Source organism: Nilaparvata lugens, chromosome 2, assembly GCF_014356525.2.
Source record: "Nilaparvata lugens isolate BPH chromosome 2, ASM1435652v1, whole genome shotgun sequence".
Taxonomy (NCBI): domain Eukaryota; kingdom Metazoa; phylum Arthropoda; class Insecta; order Hemiptera; family Delphacidae; genus Nilaparvata; species Nilaparvata lugens.
Window position 1 is genome coordinate 80,071,525 of NC_052505.1, and position 16,835 is coordinate 80,088,359.

At 33.0% G+C, this 16,835-nt stretch overlaps 1 protein-coding gene across 1 annotated transcript in view; it reads left to right on the forward strand.

Annotated features, from left to right (window-relative positions):
* The window catches only part of LOC111061900 (guanine nucleotide-binding protein G(o) subunit alpha), a 131,785-nt gene that overhangs the window by 91,197 nt on the left and 23,753 nt on the right, over positions 1 to 16,835 (forward strand). Inside the window, exons 4-5 of the mRNA XM_039421857.1 lie at positions 298 to 458; positions 9,431 to 9,559. Of these exons, the coding sequence (XP_039277791.1) occupies positions 298 to 458; positions 9,431 to 9,559 (290 nt within the window). The remainder of the gene's footprint in view (positions 1 to 297; positions 459 to 9,430; positions 9,560 to 16,835) is intronic.

Here is a 16,835-nt window from a genome sequence, read left to right on the forward strand (position 1 = left end):
AAAACTTGAGAAATATTGCACCATGGGATATCTTCTGTGTTATCATTTCTCTATGCCTTTACATTGACTGAATTCATGGTGATCAAAGCCATATGATAATCATACGCGTTATAAGAACACTCACTAGTCTCTACAACGTATCTCTGTGATGACTATCTCCATGTTGGAAAGCTTGCTTTAAATAATGTGTTTCATACGGAAGCAAAGATTGTGTTCGTAAATCTTATGCTGTGTCTATGATGACTATCTATCTCTATGGTGAAAAGCTGCTAACCCATGCTTTGTATTGTGTTTTAGACGGACGCTAAGATGGTGTTCGACGTGATCCAAAGGATGGAAGACACGGAGCCGTTCTCGGAAGAGTTGCTTGCAGCCATGAAGAGGCTGTGGGCTGATGTCGGTGTGCAGGAGTGCTTCGGACGCTCAAACGAGTACCAGCTGAACGACTCAGCCAAATAGTGAGTTGCAAAACTGTCCAATCTCTGAAAAAATAATTAGGTGTTCAATACATTCAATCCCAAAAATTATTATTTGAGAGTAAATTTATATTTTAGACGGCGACTATCAGTAGTGAACCAATTCCGGTAGTGGGGTTATAATCCCGTTATAACGAACACCGATAGCACAAAGTAACGTCGGAAAAGTATTATTTTATTACAAACACCTTTAAACGTACTTGTACTTCTCAAGCTATGCAGCTTATTTGCAAAATACCTGATACAATAAAGTTTAGAAGTAAGTTTCAAAACTGGTTCATTAGATGTTAAATCCGTTAAATTTCCAACATTATACACCCGGAGAGCAAAAATTGCATTCTTAGGCTAGGCACACACCAGTTAGTCAAGACAAGACAAGACATGATCAGACACAATACTTCACATATTTGCTTATGAAGACATGTCTAATTGCAAATAATGTCTAATCAGTGTGAGTTGCGTTATAAGCAACAATATGAAGTATTGAGATTAAAAGTGTCTGATCATGTCTTGTCTTGTCTGTACTAACTGGTGTGCGCCTAGCTTAAGCGGGGACTGTCAGTGTTGAATCCCCGATATCCTGAAATTCAAATTCAAATTCATTTATTTGCCATAAAATAATACAGATTGATAAAATAAACATTCTAACTTACAAAATGGCACTACCGGCAAAGAAAATTTGTGCGCCGGCAGTGAGTTCGAACAACTAGGTACAGCAAAAATGTCAATAGAAAGAAAAAGAGCTTATTCAAACCACTGAAATAACTAAAAATTATGGAAACCAGGTCACATCTCAATACTTACAAACGATAAGACAAAGTAACAAAATCACAAGCAAATGACAAACTTAAAAAGACCAATTCAAGGAAGCCATGGCAATTTTTTTTTTAATTTATAACACAAGAATAAAACACTATATAATGGATGTAGATAATTTAAAATAAACATTTATCCTAATCCAATCCAGTATAAGATTCATTATGGATTTTGTAATAATTCTATTAATAATGAATTCAGTTGGGACTTTATTTATAAACAATTAACACTGATATTCAAACTGACGTCTACATACACTCAAACTGGTAAAGTCAATATCAAATTGTAATGGATTGAAGGGACGCAAATTATATGGATTATTCCTTAAGTTGAATTTGTCACCATTCTTATTAATGAATAATATGATTCTTTTAACATATGTTTATGTAAATAATATCGGTATCGTATTTATTACATAAGCCTTTAAACGTATATCTGACGCTGTTTGAAGGAACGTATTCATTAATCGACTTGCGTATCCAAATTGGTTAACTGCGAGTGACTGATTGACTGACTGACTCACCTAAAAGATTTACCACTGTACCATTATTTATCGATGCCAGAGCCCATGTTATGTTGTCATCTAATGCAAAACCCCCGAATTCTCGTCGGTATAATATCTCTAAACATACTTGTGCGTTTCTCACGTAAAATTTATATTCATTCATTCATTCATATTCTTTCATTGAGAATAACCTGATACAACGAACTTAGTGGATGACTTTTTATTTCATGACGTGGCGACGTTTTTACAGTAAAGTCCCGCACAAACACATAGATTTTTGTTCGTACGGTATTTTGCCATCCTTATGAATCCAATTAGGTTAAACAGATGATGTTTGTCAAGTTCCGTTTAATCTGATAGAATTCATAAGGATGGCAAAATATCTTACGAACAAAAATCGATGTGTATGTGCGGGTCATAAGGCTAGCTACACACACATCGATTTCTGGTCGTACGATTTTTTGTCGTCCTTATAAATTCTATTGGATTAAACAGATGATGGTTGTCAAGTTTCATCTAATCTGATACATTTCAGAAGGACGGTTAAAAATCGAACGTACAAAGATCTATGTGTGTGTAACACACATTTGGACGTATGCGTGTGTAACACGATCTTTTGTCGTCCTTATGAACTTATTACTATAGATTGAACGGAACTTGGCACACATCATATGTTTAACATAATCTGTTTAATCTTAAAGAATTTATAATTACGGCAAAAAATCATACGTCCATAAATCGATGTGTGTGTAACGAGCTTAATTTGTCCACTCTACTACTCTACCACTTTTAAATATATCACGAACTCTTGAAATGATGTATGTATACGATGTACATGACCGAATTTCGACTGAGTAAGAGAACTGGCTTCGGATGTGTATTCCATTAAACATTCTAAGCTTAGAAAAGGCCAAATCTGCTCAAGTAGTAAAATCAGAAAATAGTTTACTTCCGTAGAAGTTTCTTGTGAATTTAGTAAAAAATTAAGAATTTATTCATTTATCGAATTAGCACGATATGAATCTAAAAACAATTGAGTCCTAGCTTGCTATTTTTCGTGATTATGATATGATAGTGACTAGCCTGACTGGACCTCACATTAAAATCTGAAAGCTATTTTTTTCAATTTGGAAGTTCAAAAGGTTCCCTGAATTATATCCGTTATTATTTGCTTATAAATTGATTGATCTCATTCACTTTTCTATCAATTCTATGAGAATTTCAACACTTAATCACTGCATTTAAAAAAGTTCACTCAATTCAAGTTGTAGAAGAGAACTCACAAGTTGAACAAAATCGGCATTGCTTCCCCATTCATATTTAAGAAACTCGTTTATCATTTCTTAGTACAGAACTTTTGATTGGATTCGGTTCTGAGGACGTGTCAAATCCCAATTTGGTTTTGACAGTAATTATTCCTGGATATGTACTTTATTGTTCTGTCTAATCGATTTCCAATCACAACTGAAAAGCTTCCTTCCAGGTTTTGTTTTCGAATCGATGTGATTTCCACCGCTTTTCTACGCACTAATCATTATAATCGGTTTATGTTCTGTTCGTACAAACATAACAATAGCTTGACCCAATCAATGATAAGACAACCTACATGACTATTGTATTTTAAAACGTACTGTGATATGTGGCAAATAATTTCGATTGGATTGTTCCTCTCAGTCAATAAACTCATCACAACCGTAGACAAAAGATAGCATGAGGTTATCCTATCTTTTCTCTGTTACAACCACCTATTACATACACGAAAGTCCCCTTCCTCTGATGATTACTACTTGATTTAGTCAGTCTTGAGAAACCCTTCTGATATTTTTCACTTTCCTTTCCCTATTACCATAGGTAAGAAAAGTTTTACTTTCCAAAAAAATAAAGGTACCCTAATTTCAAGTTTTCTATACGTTTCAAGGTCTCCTGAGTCGAAAAACATGATTTTTGGGTGTTGGTCTGTGTGTGGATGTGTGTATGTCTGTGAACACGATAACTCCATTACTAATCAACCGATTGACTTAAAATTTTAAACTTAATGTCCTTATACCATGAGGATCCGACAATAAGAAATTCAATAAAACTCAATTCAAGATGGCTGAAAGAATGGCGTTAATTACTAAAAAAACATTTTTTTCTCGAAAACGGCTCTAACGATTTTCTTCAAAATCATACCATGGATAGCTATTTATAAGCCCTATCAACTGACATGAGTCTCATTTCTGGAAAAATTGCAGGAGCTCCGTAATATTCTTGTGAAAAATGGCGGATAATTACTAAAAAACATGTTTTTCACGGTTTTCTCGAAAACGGCTCTAACGATTTTTTTCAAATTTATACCATGGATAGCTAGCTATTTATAAACCCTATCAACTGACATGAGTCTCATTTCTTGGAAAATTGCAGGAGCTCCGTAATATTCTTGAGAAAAATTCCGAATAATAAATAAAAAAACTTGTTTTCACGATTTTCTCAAAAATTACGATTTTTTTCAAATTCATACCCTGTATAGTTATTTATCAGCTCTATCAACTGGCATGAGTCTTCTTCCTGGGAAACTGATTGGGCGTCCACCCCATCCTTGAGAAATGGACTTTGTAACCTCTTTCTCGTACATGAGGTAGACTAGGTAGGTAGAGCAGTTTATAAAAAGAACGCATAGTCGATATATTTCATTTGTAGAACAGCTGTTTTGCGGACTTTTAAATAAATCATCGAATCTCACAATTTACACAAAGAAAAAAGTACTCTAAAAACAATTATATATAAATACACATAAATACAGTAGTCTGATCGTAGTTTCAAATAATATGTTGCCGCCAATCGTAATTTTGTTATTCCCCTAAATTATTCTCGTTTAAGAATGAGGCTTCCAGTTCAATGAGCAAGGAAAGTTGTGTGAGTGTACCACTCCAGATTTTTTGTTTTTGATATTTATGTTGAATAAGACATTAAGGACCGAATTCACCAAAACGAAAACTTGGTTTGAGCGCCAGTCGATTCTAAATAACCAAGAAATCATATTACAAAACCAATTCAAAATCATCTGACTTAAAACCAACTGCCGCTCAAACCTAGTTTTCGTTTTTGGTGAATTCGGGCCGGTTTCCGAGCTCGGGACTTAGCTAAGTTCTAAACAGCTGGAGTCAGAAAATTGGCTTTCCGAAACGGGGCGTAGTCAAAGTCCACGTTTTATTAAATTTCGAAAAACTAGAAAATTACAAAATAAAATAAAGAGAAAATAGTGTAAAGTTTCAGCTATTTTGAATTATTTAGGAATGTTTCATTTCGTCAAGGAAAAACGTTTCCAATTATAGAAATGAGAAAATAAAGATTATCATAGAAACTACGACTACGCCCCGTTTCGGAAACCAATTTTCTGACTCCAGCTGTTAAAATTCTAGAATTTAGCTAAAGCCTGAGTTCGGAAACCGGCCCTGAATATGTTGAATAATTATATCACATTGGCCAATTGTCAACAATTTATTATAAAAATTAGAACTTGATAATTATATTAAATTGGTGTATAACATTTTCCTATTGTGTTTTGAGATATTAATGTGATAACCACATTGAACTGTCGGTCCTGGCTGAAGTATGACAGTCGTGAGCCCATTGACGGCTAAAATGATATATTCAGGCGAGGTAGAACCTCCGTCAGGGACTCCCTACCAATAAAAGCCATACGAATATCATTTTTCAATGGAATAGCCACTCTTCTTTTATTTTTACAGCTCGGCCAATATCCGATATCAAACTTTAATATTTTTTCAATGATTGTCTTCCACTAGAAATAACGTCTAGTTGATAAGAGAAAATACTTTCAAATGCTTATTTCATCATAGTTGTATTTCAATAGAATTTTAGTGAACAGCTAGCGAAGCATTTGAGGACTGATGATGCTATTTTACTTTGACTACAATAATTTATCTTACGTCTCGTATCTATCTCTAATTAATTATGCTCCAGGCATTCTGTATCAAATCATCAATTGGATTATTTGTTACAGACAGCAAATGAAGTTAATTTACAGTTGAACTCTAGTCTATTTTCAATGATATTAATTTCCCCAGGTACATTCTGCAGACTAGCGAAACATCCCTGGGGGTTTTGCATTAGATTAATGTGGATCGTATTATATATGATCCGTTTAGTGTCTGGTGTATTGCCATAAAGTCTCTAGCGAGTCAACGATTCAATCAAATTCGAATTCGATCAAAGGTCGTACATGTTCCCAGCTTGCAAGCCCTAATTGATTGATAGTTGAATCGCCTTGGAGGGATATTACATTGAATTGTCTTCAATTGAATGTCTTGATGTGATTGCCTCAGAGAGGTATCTGACATAAGATACGAGTATGACAGACACTCATTTCACCAATTCACTATATACTACTACTACTATTATTACTACTACTCCGTTCCTACACTACACTACACTATTCCACCATATCTTACTACTTTCCTATCCTTACATTTCATTTTAGTGATAAATTTGCTCGTCCAAGCATTATTTACTTAGCTACAAAAGCTATATACCCATCATACATAGTATGATAAAAATACATAACAAAGATACACGATACCAAACGGAAATAAATACAGGAAATAATCTTATATAACAGGAGATATGGTAGGATATAATCGTAAAGTATCAAAACAATCTATCTGTTGAGTAGCTTGATTGTTTTTTTTTTTACTGAAAAATAACCTATATTCGTTTACAAATTTTAATTTAATTATATTTAATTAAAAAAGTTTATAAATTTTAGTTTAGTTTACAAATTTTAATTTAATTTTGAAACTATACCTTCCCATAACTTTTACAACTATCCTTGTAATACTTTTTGTGTAGTTGAGAAGTTGATATTGTGGTAATTATTCATATTGAATGATAAAGACTAAGAAATTGTCAAAAAACCACTGATTTATTGATAATTAGAAAGACCGGTTTCGGTTATTACACCATTGTCAATCTCTGATAAACAGAGATCAGTTGACAATGGTGTAATAACCGAAACCGGTCTTTCTAATTATCAATAAATCAGTGGTTTTTTGACAATTTCTTAGTCTTTTTCATTCAATATCCTAGTAATCTTTAAAACAACTTGAATTCCTAAATCTTTGATTTTCAACAAACAAGTAAAGCCAGTTACTACACACACCGATTTTTGGCCGTACACTTTTTTGCCGTCCTTATAAATTCTATTAGATGAAACGTAATTTGTCAAACAGACTTATGGTTCATGTATTTGCCAAGTTCCGTTTAATCTGGTTGAATTCATATGGATGGCAAAATATCGAACGACCAAAATCGATGCGTGTTTAACGGGAAATCGCATGCCTGGAGGGAGCATTTTCCGATTGCCGACCTGGAACGTGGCAATGAGAAGAACGCACCGCGATCTGCGCGATCAATTGGAACTTGTTGCTTGGCGTAAAAAGCGTCGTCGGGCGTTTTCGTGCCGCCGGCAGCGAAGACGCGTTGCCTCGCCGTTGTCGTCCGGGAAGAGACCACGTGACCGGGTGTGGCGGTGACGTCACGCGGATCAATAGAGGGAGGCTCGAACCCCGAGACCCTCTACCCTTACCATCGCCCCCAACCCTATCCTTTCGGTGCTCTGTACTGTATTTGCGCGTTGTTGCCTCTACACCGGGAGGATCTCAGATCGGCTAGATTTCAATTCCTCCCATTGAAAAATTTGATGAACATAACCTAGAAAGGTTGTGTTTCATAATGTTTCAAAGGTAAAAGTGTATTTTTTCTTTAGGGCTACTCTTAAATATAAATAAAAATATAAATCTGAGTATCCTTTTTATTATTTCGTCACGACATGTTTCGGCTACTAATGCCATTTTCAACCCAGATTTTATTTTTATTTATATAATTATTATTACTAAACAAAAACCAAATTAAATGCTGTAAATCATCCCGAAGACTTCTGCTACTGCAAATATTGACAACAGGATAAATATGATTACGGGGTGATTTACAGCAATTAAATTGGATTTTTGTTTAATAATAATTATTGATTCATTAGCATTTAAATGAATGCAATATTTCAGTAATTTACATCTGTAAAAGGGAAGATTAGAAAGGATAGGTTTTTGCTTTTTAATGGCAATACTGTATGTTGATATTATTTGAAATGTTTTGATGATTTTAGATAATAAACACAAATAACGATAAGTTGTGCTGCTGATCTAGCACAATTGAAATTTGGACGAAATGAATGTCACCCAACCGCACGGTGGTTGACTAGAATGACTGTTATATTATGCCAGTCAAATGGTAGGGTAGTCCTTTAATTTATCTGGGGAGGTGGTCGTTATCACCTTATTCTATATTGTTGCCAGTTCTCCATGAGAGAATGTGAATAGCGTAAACGTTATTTTCTTCTGATCTCAAGAAATATTGAAAAAATGGGAATGATTTTGAATTTCAATTCCTTGGAACTACAGTGGAGCCTCGCTACAATACAACCCGTTATAGTAATTCTCCGTTGTACATTTTTCTGTTCTGCAGTTCCTTGACACGTTCATATACTGTAGCACATATATCCGTTCTTAAAGTGTATCCCGATTTAGTACAGAACTTGTAGTAGTACATTTTTTGAGCGGTCCCCTGAGGTGTATTATATCGAGGTTACATTGTATAGAAACTTGAAAAATGAAGAAACAGGGCTTCTCCTTATGCTTTACGGCTGGACCATCTTCCAACATTAATAAGCTAGGGTTGTTCTATGTAAGGATTCTATTAAATTGAACTTCTTGTCTGAGGGAATCGTATTCTCCGGTTCACACTTTTACATGTTTATTGCTTCAATGAGTATTCAGAACTGATTTTTTATTTTCATTTTTATTGTCGATCATTGATTGATGAGAATGTGGAATCCTGATCATGTCAACCTCTTAGTAAAATTAGAATTAGGAATTGGAAGATAGGTGGAAAACATCCTCCAGATTGATGTTTTGATCTTTTTGATTCTCTGGTATTTTGTGAAGCTAGTTTATTGAAAATATCAATGGTAAACGTGTTAAACTTTAACTTTCCTCAGTATGAACATAACCTATTTTTTCGGACATTTTATTATTTATCAAAATTTGGGAACAGAATAGTTTTGGGCTATGCCTGTTGTTCTATCCCCATTATATTCATATGGTTTGTAATCATATCAATAAATAAATAAATAATAAATAAATAAATAAATAAATAAATAATAAATAAATAAATAAATAATAAATAAATAAATAATAAATAAATAAATAAATAAATAAATAAATAAATAATGGAGTTACAGTAATTCCAAGAATCCACATTCTCAATTTCCATTATTACAGAAATGTTGTCTATTTCGTTTCTCTTTAAAGGTCTGGATTAATAGATATTATTAGTATCTCATTAGGAAGTAGTTTAGTGAGAACACTAGTATTTTCTTGTTTGGACTCTTAATATGAATTTTTTGTGAGTTTCAACCAATTCAAAGTGAATACTTTATTCCATGAACCAATTGTGTACATTCATTATCATTCAATTGGAGTTGATAATTATACTTGGAATTTGATCAGAAATTGCAGTAAAGATTACAGTGGGAAAATGTAGAATTCTGAACTGATATTTGTCTCTTCTTTTTCAGTTTCCTCGATGACTTGGATCGCTTAGGGGCCAAGGACTACCAACCTACCGAACAAGATATTCTAAGGACCAGAGTGAAAACGACGGGCATAGTAGAAGTTCATTTCTCGTTTAAAAATTTAAATTTCAAGTAAGTAATGATCTTCAATTATTGTTTTATCAATCACTGAAACCAATCGAAAACTTTTGATTACTTCAACTCCTTAATAAACATTTTTTTATATATTGACCATGCATAATTTAAGGGAAATTGAACGTTTCAACTTCATCTGTGAATAGGAGCAAGAAGATGCAGTAATCTCTGGGCTGGATGTCCAATATCGGACAAACGACTCTGAATCTTCCCGATCATAATATTTGTTCGAAACCTCTACATTCCGATATTGGACATCCAGTCCAGAGGTTACTGTAAGTTCTTGTTCTTATTCACAGATGAACTCCAATCATCCTTAAGTTTTCCTTATATTAGTTGAATTTTCAAACATAAACCGGATTAACGAACATAATATCGATTTAAAAAAAGAAATTTACTCCAATTCTTCGACATAATTTTCTGGCTGAATAACCGTATTGTCAAACCTTATTTAAATTAAGAAATACCTACTTCATAAGGAGTAGTCGAGTGGATTAGATGCTCGCTTTATAATTCAGAGACCCGGGTTCAAATCCCGGGCCGGGGAAAGATATTATTTATCTCGGGCCAATCTCGTGGTTCGGATGGACACTTGAAAACCGTCGGTCTCAGCTGCCTAAAAACAGTCGTTAGGTCATGTCAGAAGCCCTGAAATTGATCAGTTGCGTACCTGAAAACTCTGACACAAGACCTGAGCCAGCCAGGTCACTCGATATCATTATAATTACTTCATAAAGTAATAATAAAGGGAAGTAGTTTAAAGCGTTTAATTTTTTTTACAAATAGTATTATTGATTGTTGATACAGTAGGATAAGGAGAGTTTTCATTGAATTTTCGAAAGAAATGTTCTATTAGCCTCTTGTAAACCTGTCCTTGTATAAGAAGAAACATTACTGGACTGTGTTGTGAGAGCCGTAGAATGACGATTGTACTTACTTGGTAGAAGTATGCTACAACGACATACCTACTAGACTGCAATTGGAATAGTTGAAGAAAGAAATCTTGATAGAAAAGCAGAGGAAGTGGAGTATTTGAAGAGAGTCTTGATTACCTCCTATTACCTATCAAGTATTTTTTTTATTTGATGTCACTTCTCGGAACATTCTATTTTCTATGCTCTCCTAGTAGTTTGAAATAGATGCTACCATTTATGTCAGAAGCAAATCCAATCTGGCTGGAACGCTGGGAACTTGATTGACTCCTAATTTGTCGTAGATCCATGTAAGTAATCCATTTCCGCGAGTTTTTCATCGCGAAAGAGAAAGCTATCTTGAAGTTGGCGTTGTATGGGCTATGTGAATCGGAAACATCAATCAAAGTTGAAGATCGGAGAAGTGAAATGTAGCATCAAGACAAAATCTTTGTTATAATAAAGGAAAGAATTGGCTTATACACGTAAGGGATAGGAAAAACACCAATGATGCATCATCACGTCTGAACCACTGGACTGATTAAATTGAAATTTTGCATAATATAGATTCTTGATTTACGGGGGATGGTTATAGGCCTATTTCAAACACATCGTGATTTCAGTAGGTCAAGTTTTCAATTTCTCAAGTTTTTGATTAGACCCTTGCGGAGCACTGGTTACCTGCTAATAGAAAATATTTTTTCCAATCTGAGAAAGGTTGACTGTAGAATTTTAATTCAGTATCATTGAAATATTAGATCAAAGATTTTTTAATTTGAAAAAACATTACCGAATCAAATTTAGGGGAAAATAGGTCTAGAAAAATAGGATAAGAAAAAATTATCAAATTTGATAACATTTTTATTGTCATCCAGCAGGTCTATTCATCTGAATTCCATCGAATTAATATTTTGATAAAATTTTTCCAGTTGAAAGCTCACAAATTACAATTAATATTGAATGAAATATTTCTAGGTAGGTACTTTAATATACCTCTAGGGGCAGGTTTCCGAGCTTGGGATTTAGCTAAGTCCTAGTCTTTAAACAGCTGGAGTCAGAAAATTGGCTTTCCAAAACGGGGCGTAGACGCAGCTTTTGTAACAGTAGTTGTAGTTTTTATTTTCTCATTTCTATAATTGGAAACGTTTTTCCTTGACGAAATTAGACATTCCTAAATAATTCAAAATAGCTGAAACTTTACACTATTTTCTCTTTATTTTATTTTGTGTTCAATTTTCTAGTTTTTCGAAATTTAATTCTAACGTGACTATGACAATGACTGCGACTACGTTTGGACTGCCCCGTTTTGGAAAAACTACAATGACTGCCCCGTTTTGGAAAACCAATTTGACAAAGAGACTTGCCAAAATCCTGGCAAAATCCGGAGCTCAGAAACCTAAGAGTTTATGTTGCATTATCGTTCAATTTGACGAATTGAAAAAGAGAAGCTATAATCTACATTAAGAAATCATCCATACCAGATATATTAAGATACATCACTAATGGAGATACGTCAATTAAATCCTGTCGATATGAAGTTTCATGAGGTCTATAAATTTTGTTGTTGGTTATCCATCTTGTTTCCACTATTATTAACACTATTAAATTTTATAAAACTTTAAAGTGAAAAAGCACTCACATTATTTGATGTGGCGACGTCCGTTTCGTGCTGGTATTGCACATTTTCAAGCCAAACAGGAACAGTGTCTATAAATTTCTTATATTTTCAACAATAGATGAGAAACATTGTGAAATGGTTCATATTTCACTGTTGTACTGGAGAATTAGTCGATTCCTGGGTTGTGGATAGTTTTCAGTCATACAACAATTCGTGGTGTAATCTTTTCCATTGTTACAAATTCTTTTTCCTCTTTTGGTGTAAGTAAAGTCGAGTTTTTAGACCTGTGTGGTGCATCTGTGAATCACACTCTCTTGAATCAAATTGAACAAGATATAAATAGAAATTAGAAATTCAAGTACCCTTTTAAAAATTTTCAATCTCGACATGTTTCGGCTATGTAATGTTATTATCAAGTGATTCGAAAATAAATAAAATTACACTAAATAAATTCCACTGCAAGCTTCTTAGTTTTATCATGAATGGACAAATATATGATCAAAAATGAGAAGCTTGCAGTAGTATTTATTTAGTGTCATTTTATTTATTTTCCAATCATTTGATAATGGCATTATATAGCCTAAACATGACGAGATTGGACAATTTTAAAAAAGCTCTTAGATTTCTAATTTTTAATCATATTTAAGAGTACCCCTACAGAAAAAAGACAAATTGAACAAGTTATTCATGACTTGAATAATTCAAGTTTACCAGCAGCTTTTGGGGAGGAATTTCTCCAATCGTTTATGGGAACTTGACGTCATATCTGAGTACTGAATAATTATTAGAGACGTCACCATTGTACTTTCCAGTAATGACGTCGGAATAGCATTAGGATTCCGCCCACTGTCTCCAAATCACAAAATCGATGCTTTGCTGATTGATGACTTGAGCCTTTGGAGCCTCCCAGCACCCAGCACCCACACTTATGTCCCTTGTCAATAATAATCAAAGTAGGGCTGCCATCTGATATGCTCGGCTCGGACTGCCGCAATTATTTGCGATTTATTTACGCTCTGAACCGTGTATTCGATTACACAATCCGTTCCTTTCTATTCGGCATTGCCATATTATCCTTGATTTATATCAAGATATTGATATAATGAATATTCGATATATATAATGTATTCCATATATTGAATATCGAATTCATCAGTCTTAATGTGTGTTGGCTCATCAATTCATCAGTTCAGGCTGAATACCATAACTTATTTTTTTATAACTTAATTTATGGTCTGTTTATCGGAATCATCAATCTCCATTATTATCGACTTCAATATTAATTATTTGATCCGTCTGTAAAAATCTTCCGAAAGAAGAAAAATCTTGTGAATCAAGGATAGGGGAAATTATATTGAGTTAAAGAATATAATGGAAATGAGTTTAATTTCGGATAGAAAAGTAATGCTGGAGATATTAAAAGCTGTGCAAAGGCTAAAAATAAACTTTCTACTGATGATATTTTTCAAAGTTTTTCGATTTGTATATCATCAAGCTATCAAAATGAAAAAAATTTCTCAGAAAATTTTTTTCCGATCATTTGAGATATGAGCGCCTAAAGTTCAAATTTTTGGGACAGAGCATTTCAAATTCGGTAAGAGATAAATTCATGAGATTCAGAGGATAATTCTTCATGGTATTTTTGATTTGAAACAAAGATGTTTTGAAAATATTATTTTTGAGAAAGTTACAGTATTCAATATACTAAAAATGAACAAAAATAACTCAAAAAAACTATTTTTTGGTCATTTTTGGTAAATTGAATAACTTTATAAAATATTGATATTTTCATGAAATTTTTGTTTTATTCAACCATCAATACCATGAAGAACTTATCCACTAGATCTCATGGATTTATCTCCTACCGAATTTGAAATGTTCTGTCCCAAAAATTTGAACTTTAGGCGCTCATATCTCAAAAAGTAATGATCGGAAAAAAATTCTATTTTGATAGTTTGATGAAAACTTTGAAAAATATGACCAGTAGAAAGTTTATTTTTAGCCTTTGCACAGCCTTAAGACTCCAGATCTGAGTATTGGAGCAAATCCTACATTCTACATCTAAATAGTTCCTCAACTAAATAGGCCTACAGTAGTTATGTATTTTTTTCTTCTCTCCGCTTCATTCGTAATAAAGAACAACTTGAAAAAACGTCTCCTTCCAGAGTGATATGTTACTTATTATTGAATTCGACAGCAGAGCTGAGTAGAGAATTTGAAAGTAATATATATTTGCATACATTTTTAAGTAATAATGGTAATTCGTCAGGGTGTAATACGGTAATAATAATAATAATCTTTAAATATAAAGAACATAAAAATCTCAGTACCCTTTTTTGAAATATTTTATCACAACATGTTTCAGACATTTATGCTATCTTGACTTGAAAATGGCATAAATGTCCGAAACATGTACTGAGATTTTTATTTTCTTTATATTTATATTACAAGTAGCCCTATACAGAGAAAAAAGATACTAATCTTTAGTTAATAATAATGTTCATCATTCATTGAACAATTACAATGAACATTCATAATGTGCATTGAAGACTCTTATAATAAACTGTATTAATATAGCAGTATAATGATAGCATGAGTAGGTAAGTTCATCAGTTTTTGTGTAGTTGAGAAGTTGATATTGTGGTAATTATTCATATTGAATGAAAAAGACTAAAAAATTGTCAAAAACCACAGATTTATTGATACTAAGAAAAACCGGTTTCGGTTATTACACCATTGTCAATCTCTGATAAACTCTGTTTGACAATGAGATTGACAATGGTGTAATAACCGAAACCGGTCTTTCTTAGTATCAATAAATCTGTGATTTTTTGACAATTTCTTAGTCTTTTTCATTCAATAAGTTTATCAGGGTACCTTACAATAGTTGTGTGATTTATCCCTCATCTCCTGAGAATTTTGAGCTCCGAATAGTAGGGGGCATGAGTAGGCATATAAGTTAATCAGGGTAACAAATTATAAGATTATTATAAAACTGAAAAATGAAATTGATAAATGGGTGAGAGCAAACATCTATTTCCATATTACTTGATTACTTTGTTTGTTGTCAATGTTCTTTCTATTATTAAATTTTTATTTTATTTCTGTTAATTTTGTTTAATAACAACCAAACTTTTTCAACTTGTACTCTTTTGTTCTTGTACATGTACATAATATTATATAATTACTTTTTAATTGAACTCACTACTGGCGCTGAAGTGTTACTTTTGCCAGTAGAGCCAAAATTTTATTATTACTTTGCAGCAATTATATTGAAAAAGATTATCCAATTTAAATAATAAAAAAGTGTACTGAACAGCCTTAATATCATCACATGATCTTGTTAATTATATTGTACTGTATACTTCTAAAATTTTGTACTTTTGTTAACTTTATTATTGTTATTATTTTGTGATTGTAGAAATGTTTGTAAAATTATTTGGCAAATTTCAATTCCCTTCATCTCCTGAGATTTTTGAGCTCCAAATAGTAGGGTAGTAATGCAGTAAAGAAACTCTTGGCATCGGTTTTTCAGCTCGCAGCTGGAATCTGAGTACAGTACTTTATAAATCTTACATGATAAGTGAGAAGCAGAGAATTTTGAGATAAGTTATGGTAATGTATTGAAGAGAGAGCAGTAAAGAGAGGCTGCATCAACATGGAGTCTTGGCCTTCAGCCATGTTGACTTGACGATGCTTTCAAGATAGTGACGGGTGGGGGTTGGGGGTGGCTGCTCTATATCTTGGAGTCATACTGGCTTCTTGATGCATGGTCGCCACTACTGGAATACACAATAAATATCGTCTTCCCTTCTACTGCAGTGTCCATGAGCGAAGATTCATGTGGTTTGCGTAGGCGACATGAGAAAAAGAGTGAACTGGAAAGCCGAGAGCATGAGAGTGAGAGGGAATGCCGGAGAAATATTCAGAATTTGGGAACTTCATACCAAAGATTTATTTTCCAACTCATTCTATTAAAACCTAGTTTTATATTAGTTATTAATTCATGTTACATAAACTTTTACAAATCTAATTCATAATAATAATTCCACTTTTCCATGTATTGACACTAATCATTCATTCATTTATTTATTGTACAAAAAACTGCAATCATAATATAATTATGACATTGAAGGAAAAACTAGGCTGAGCCTGTACTATTTCTCTCTAAAAATTTTCATAGAGAGTTAATATTGTCCAAAGTTTGAGGTTAAATCATTATAATAATGAAGTTTAATTTATAATAATTATCATCTATTGTGACCGTGAAACCTCTAAATAATAATCCATGATTATACTGATATCCCCGTACCGTATTCATTTAATTAAGATACTCATAAAGATACACGTACATGAACTTTGGTGTAGAAATAACCCTCGTTATTATAAGTACGTAATACAGAAATATTATTGCTATTATAATCTAAATGTGAATGGTTTCTTGATCCATTCCGAGCTGCGATGTATTAACACACTTTTTTCTATGTTTTTTTCACACGACATGCAGTCAAAAACAAGATATTGAAGTAAATAATCAAAAACTTTTACGGACTGTAGTACTTTTGACCGTTGAAAATGATCGCGAGACGGTCGAAAGTACTACAGTCAGTAAGTAAAGGTTTTTGATTATTTACTTAAATATTTTGTTTTTGACTGCATGTCGTGTGAAAAACATAGAAAAAAGTGTGTAATATCCTCTATTAAGATCAACAAAAGTCCCGTTTCACTCTTAAAATACATGTTG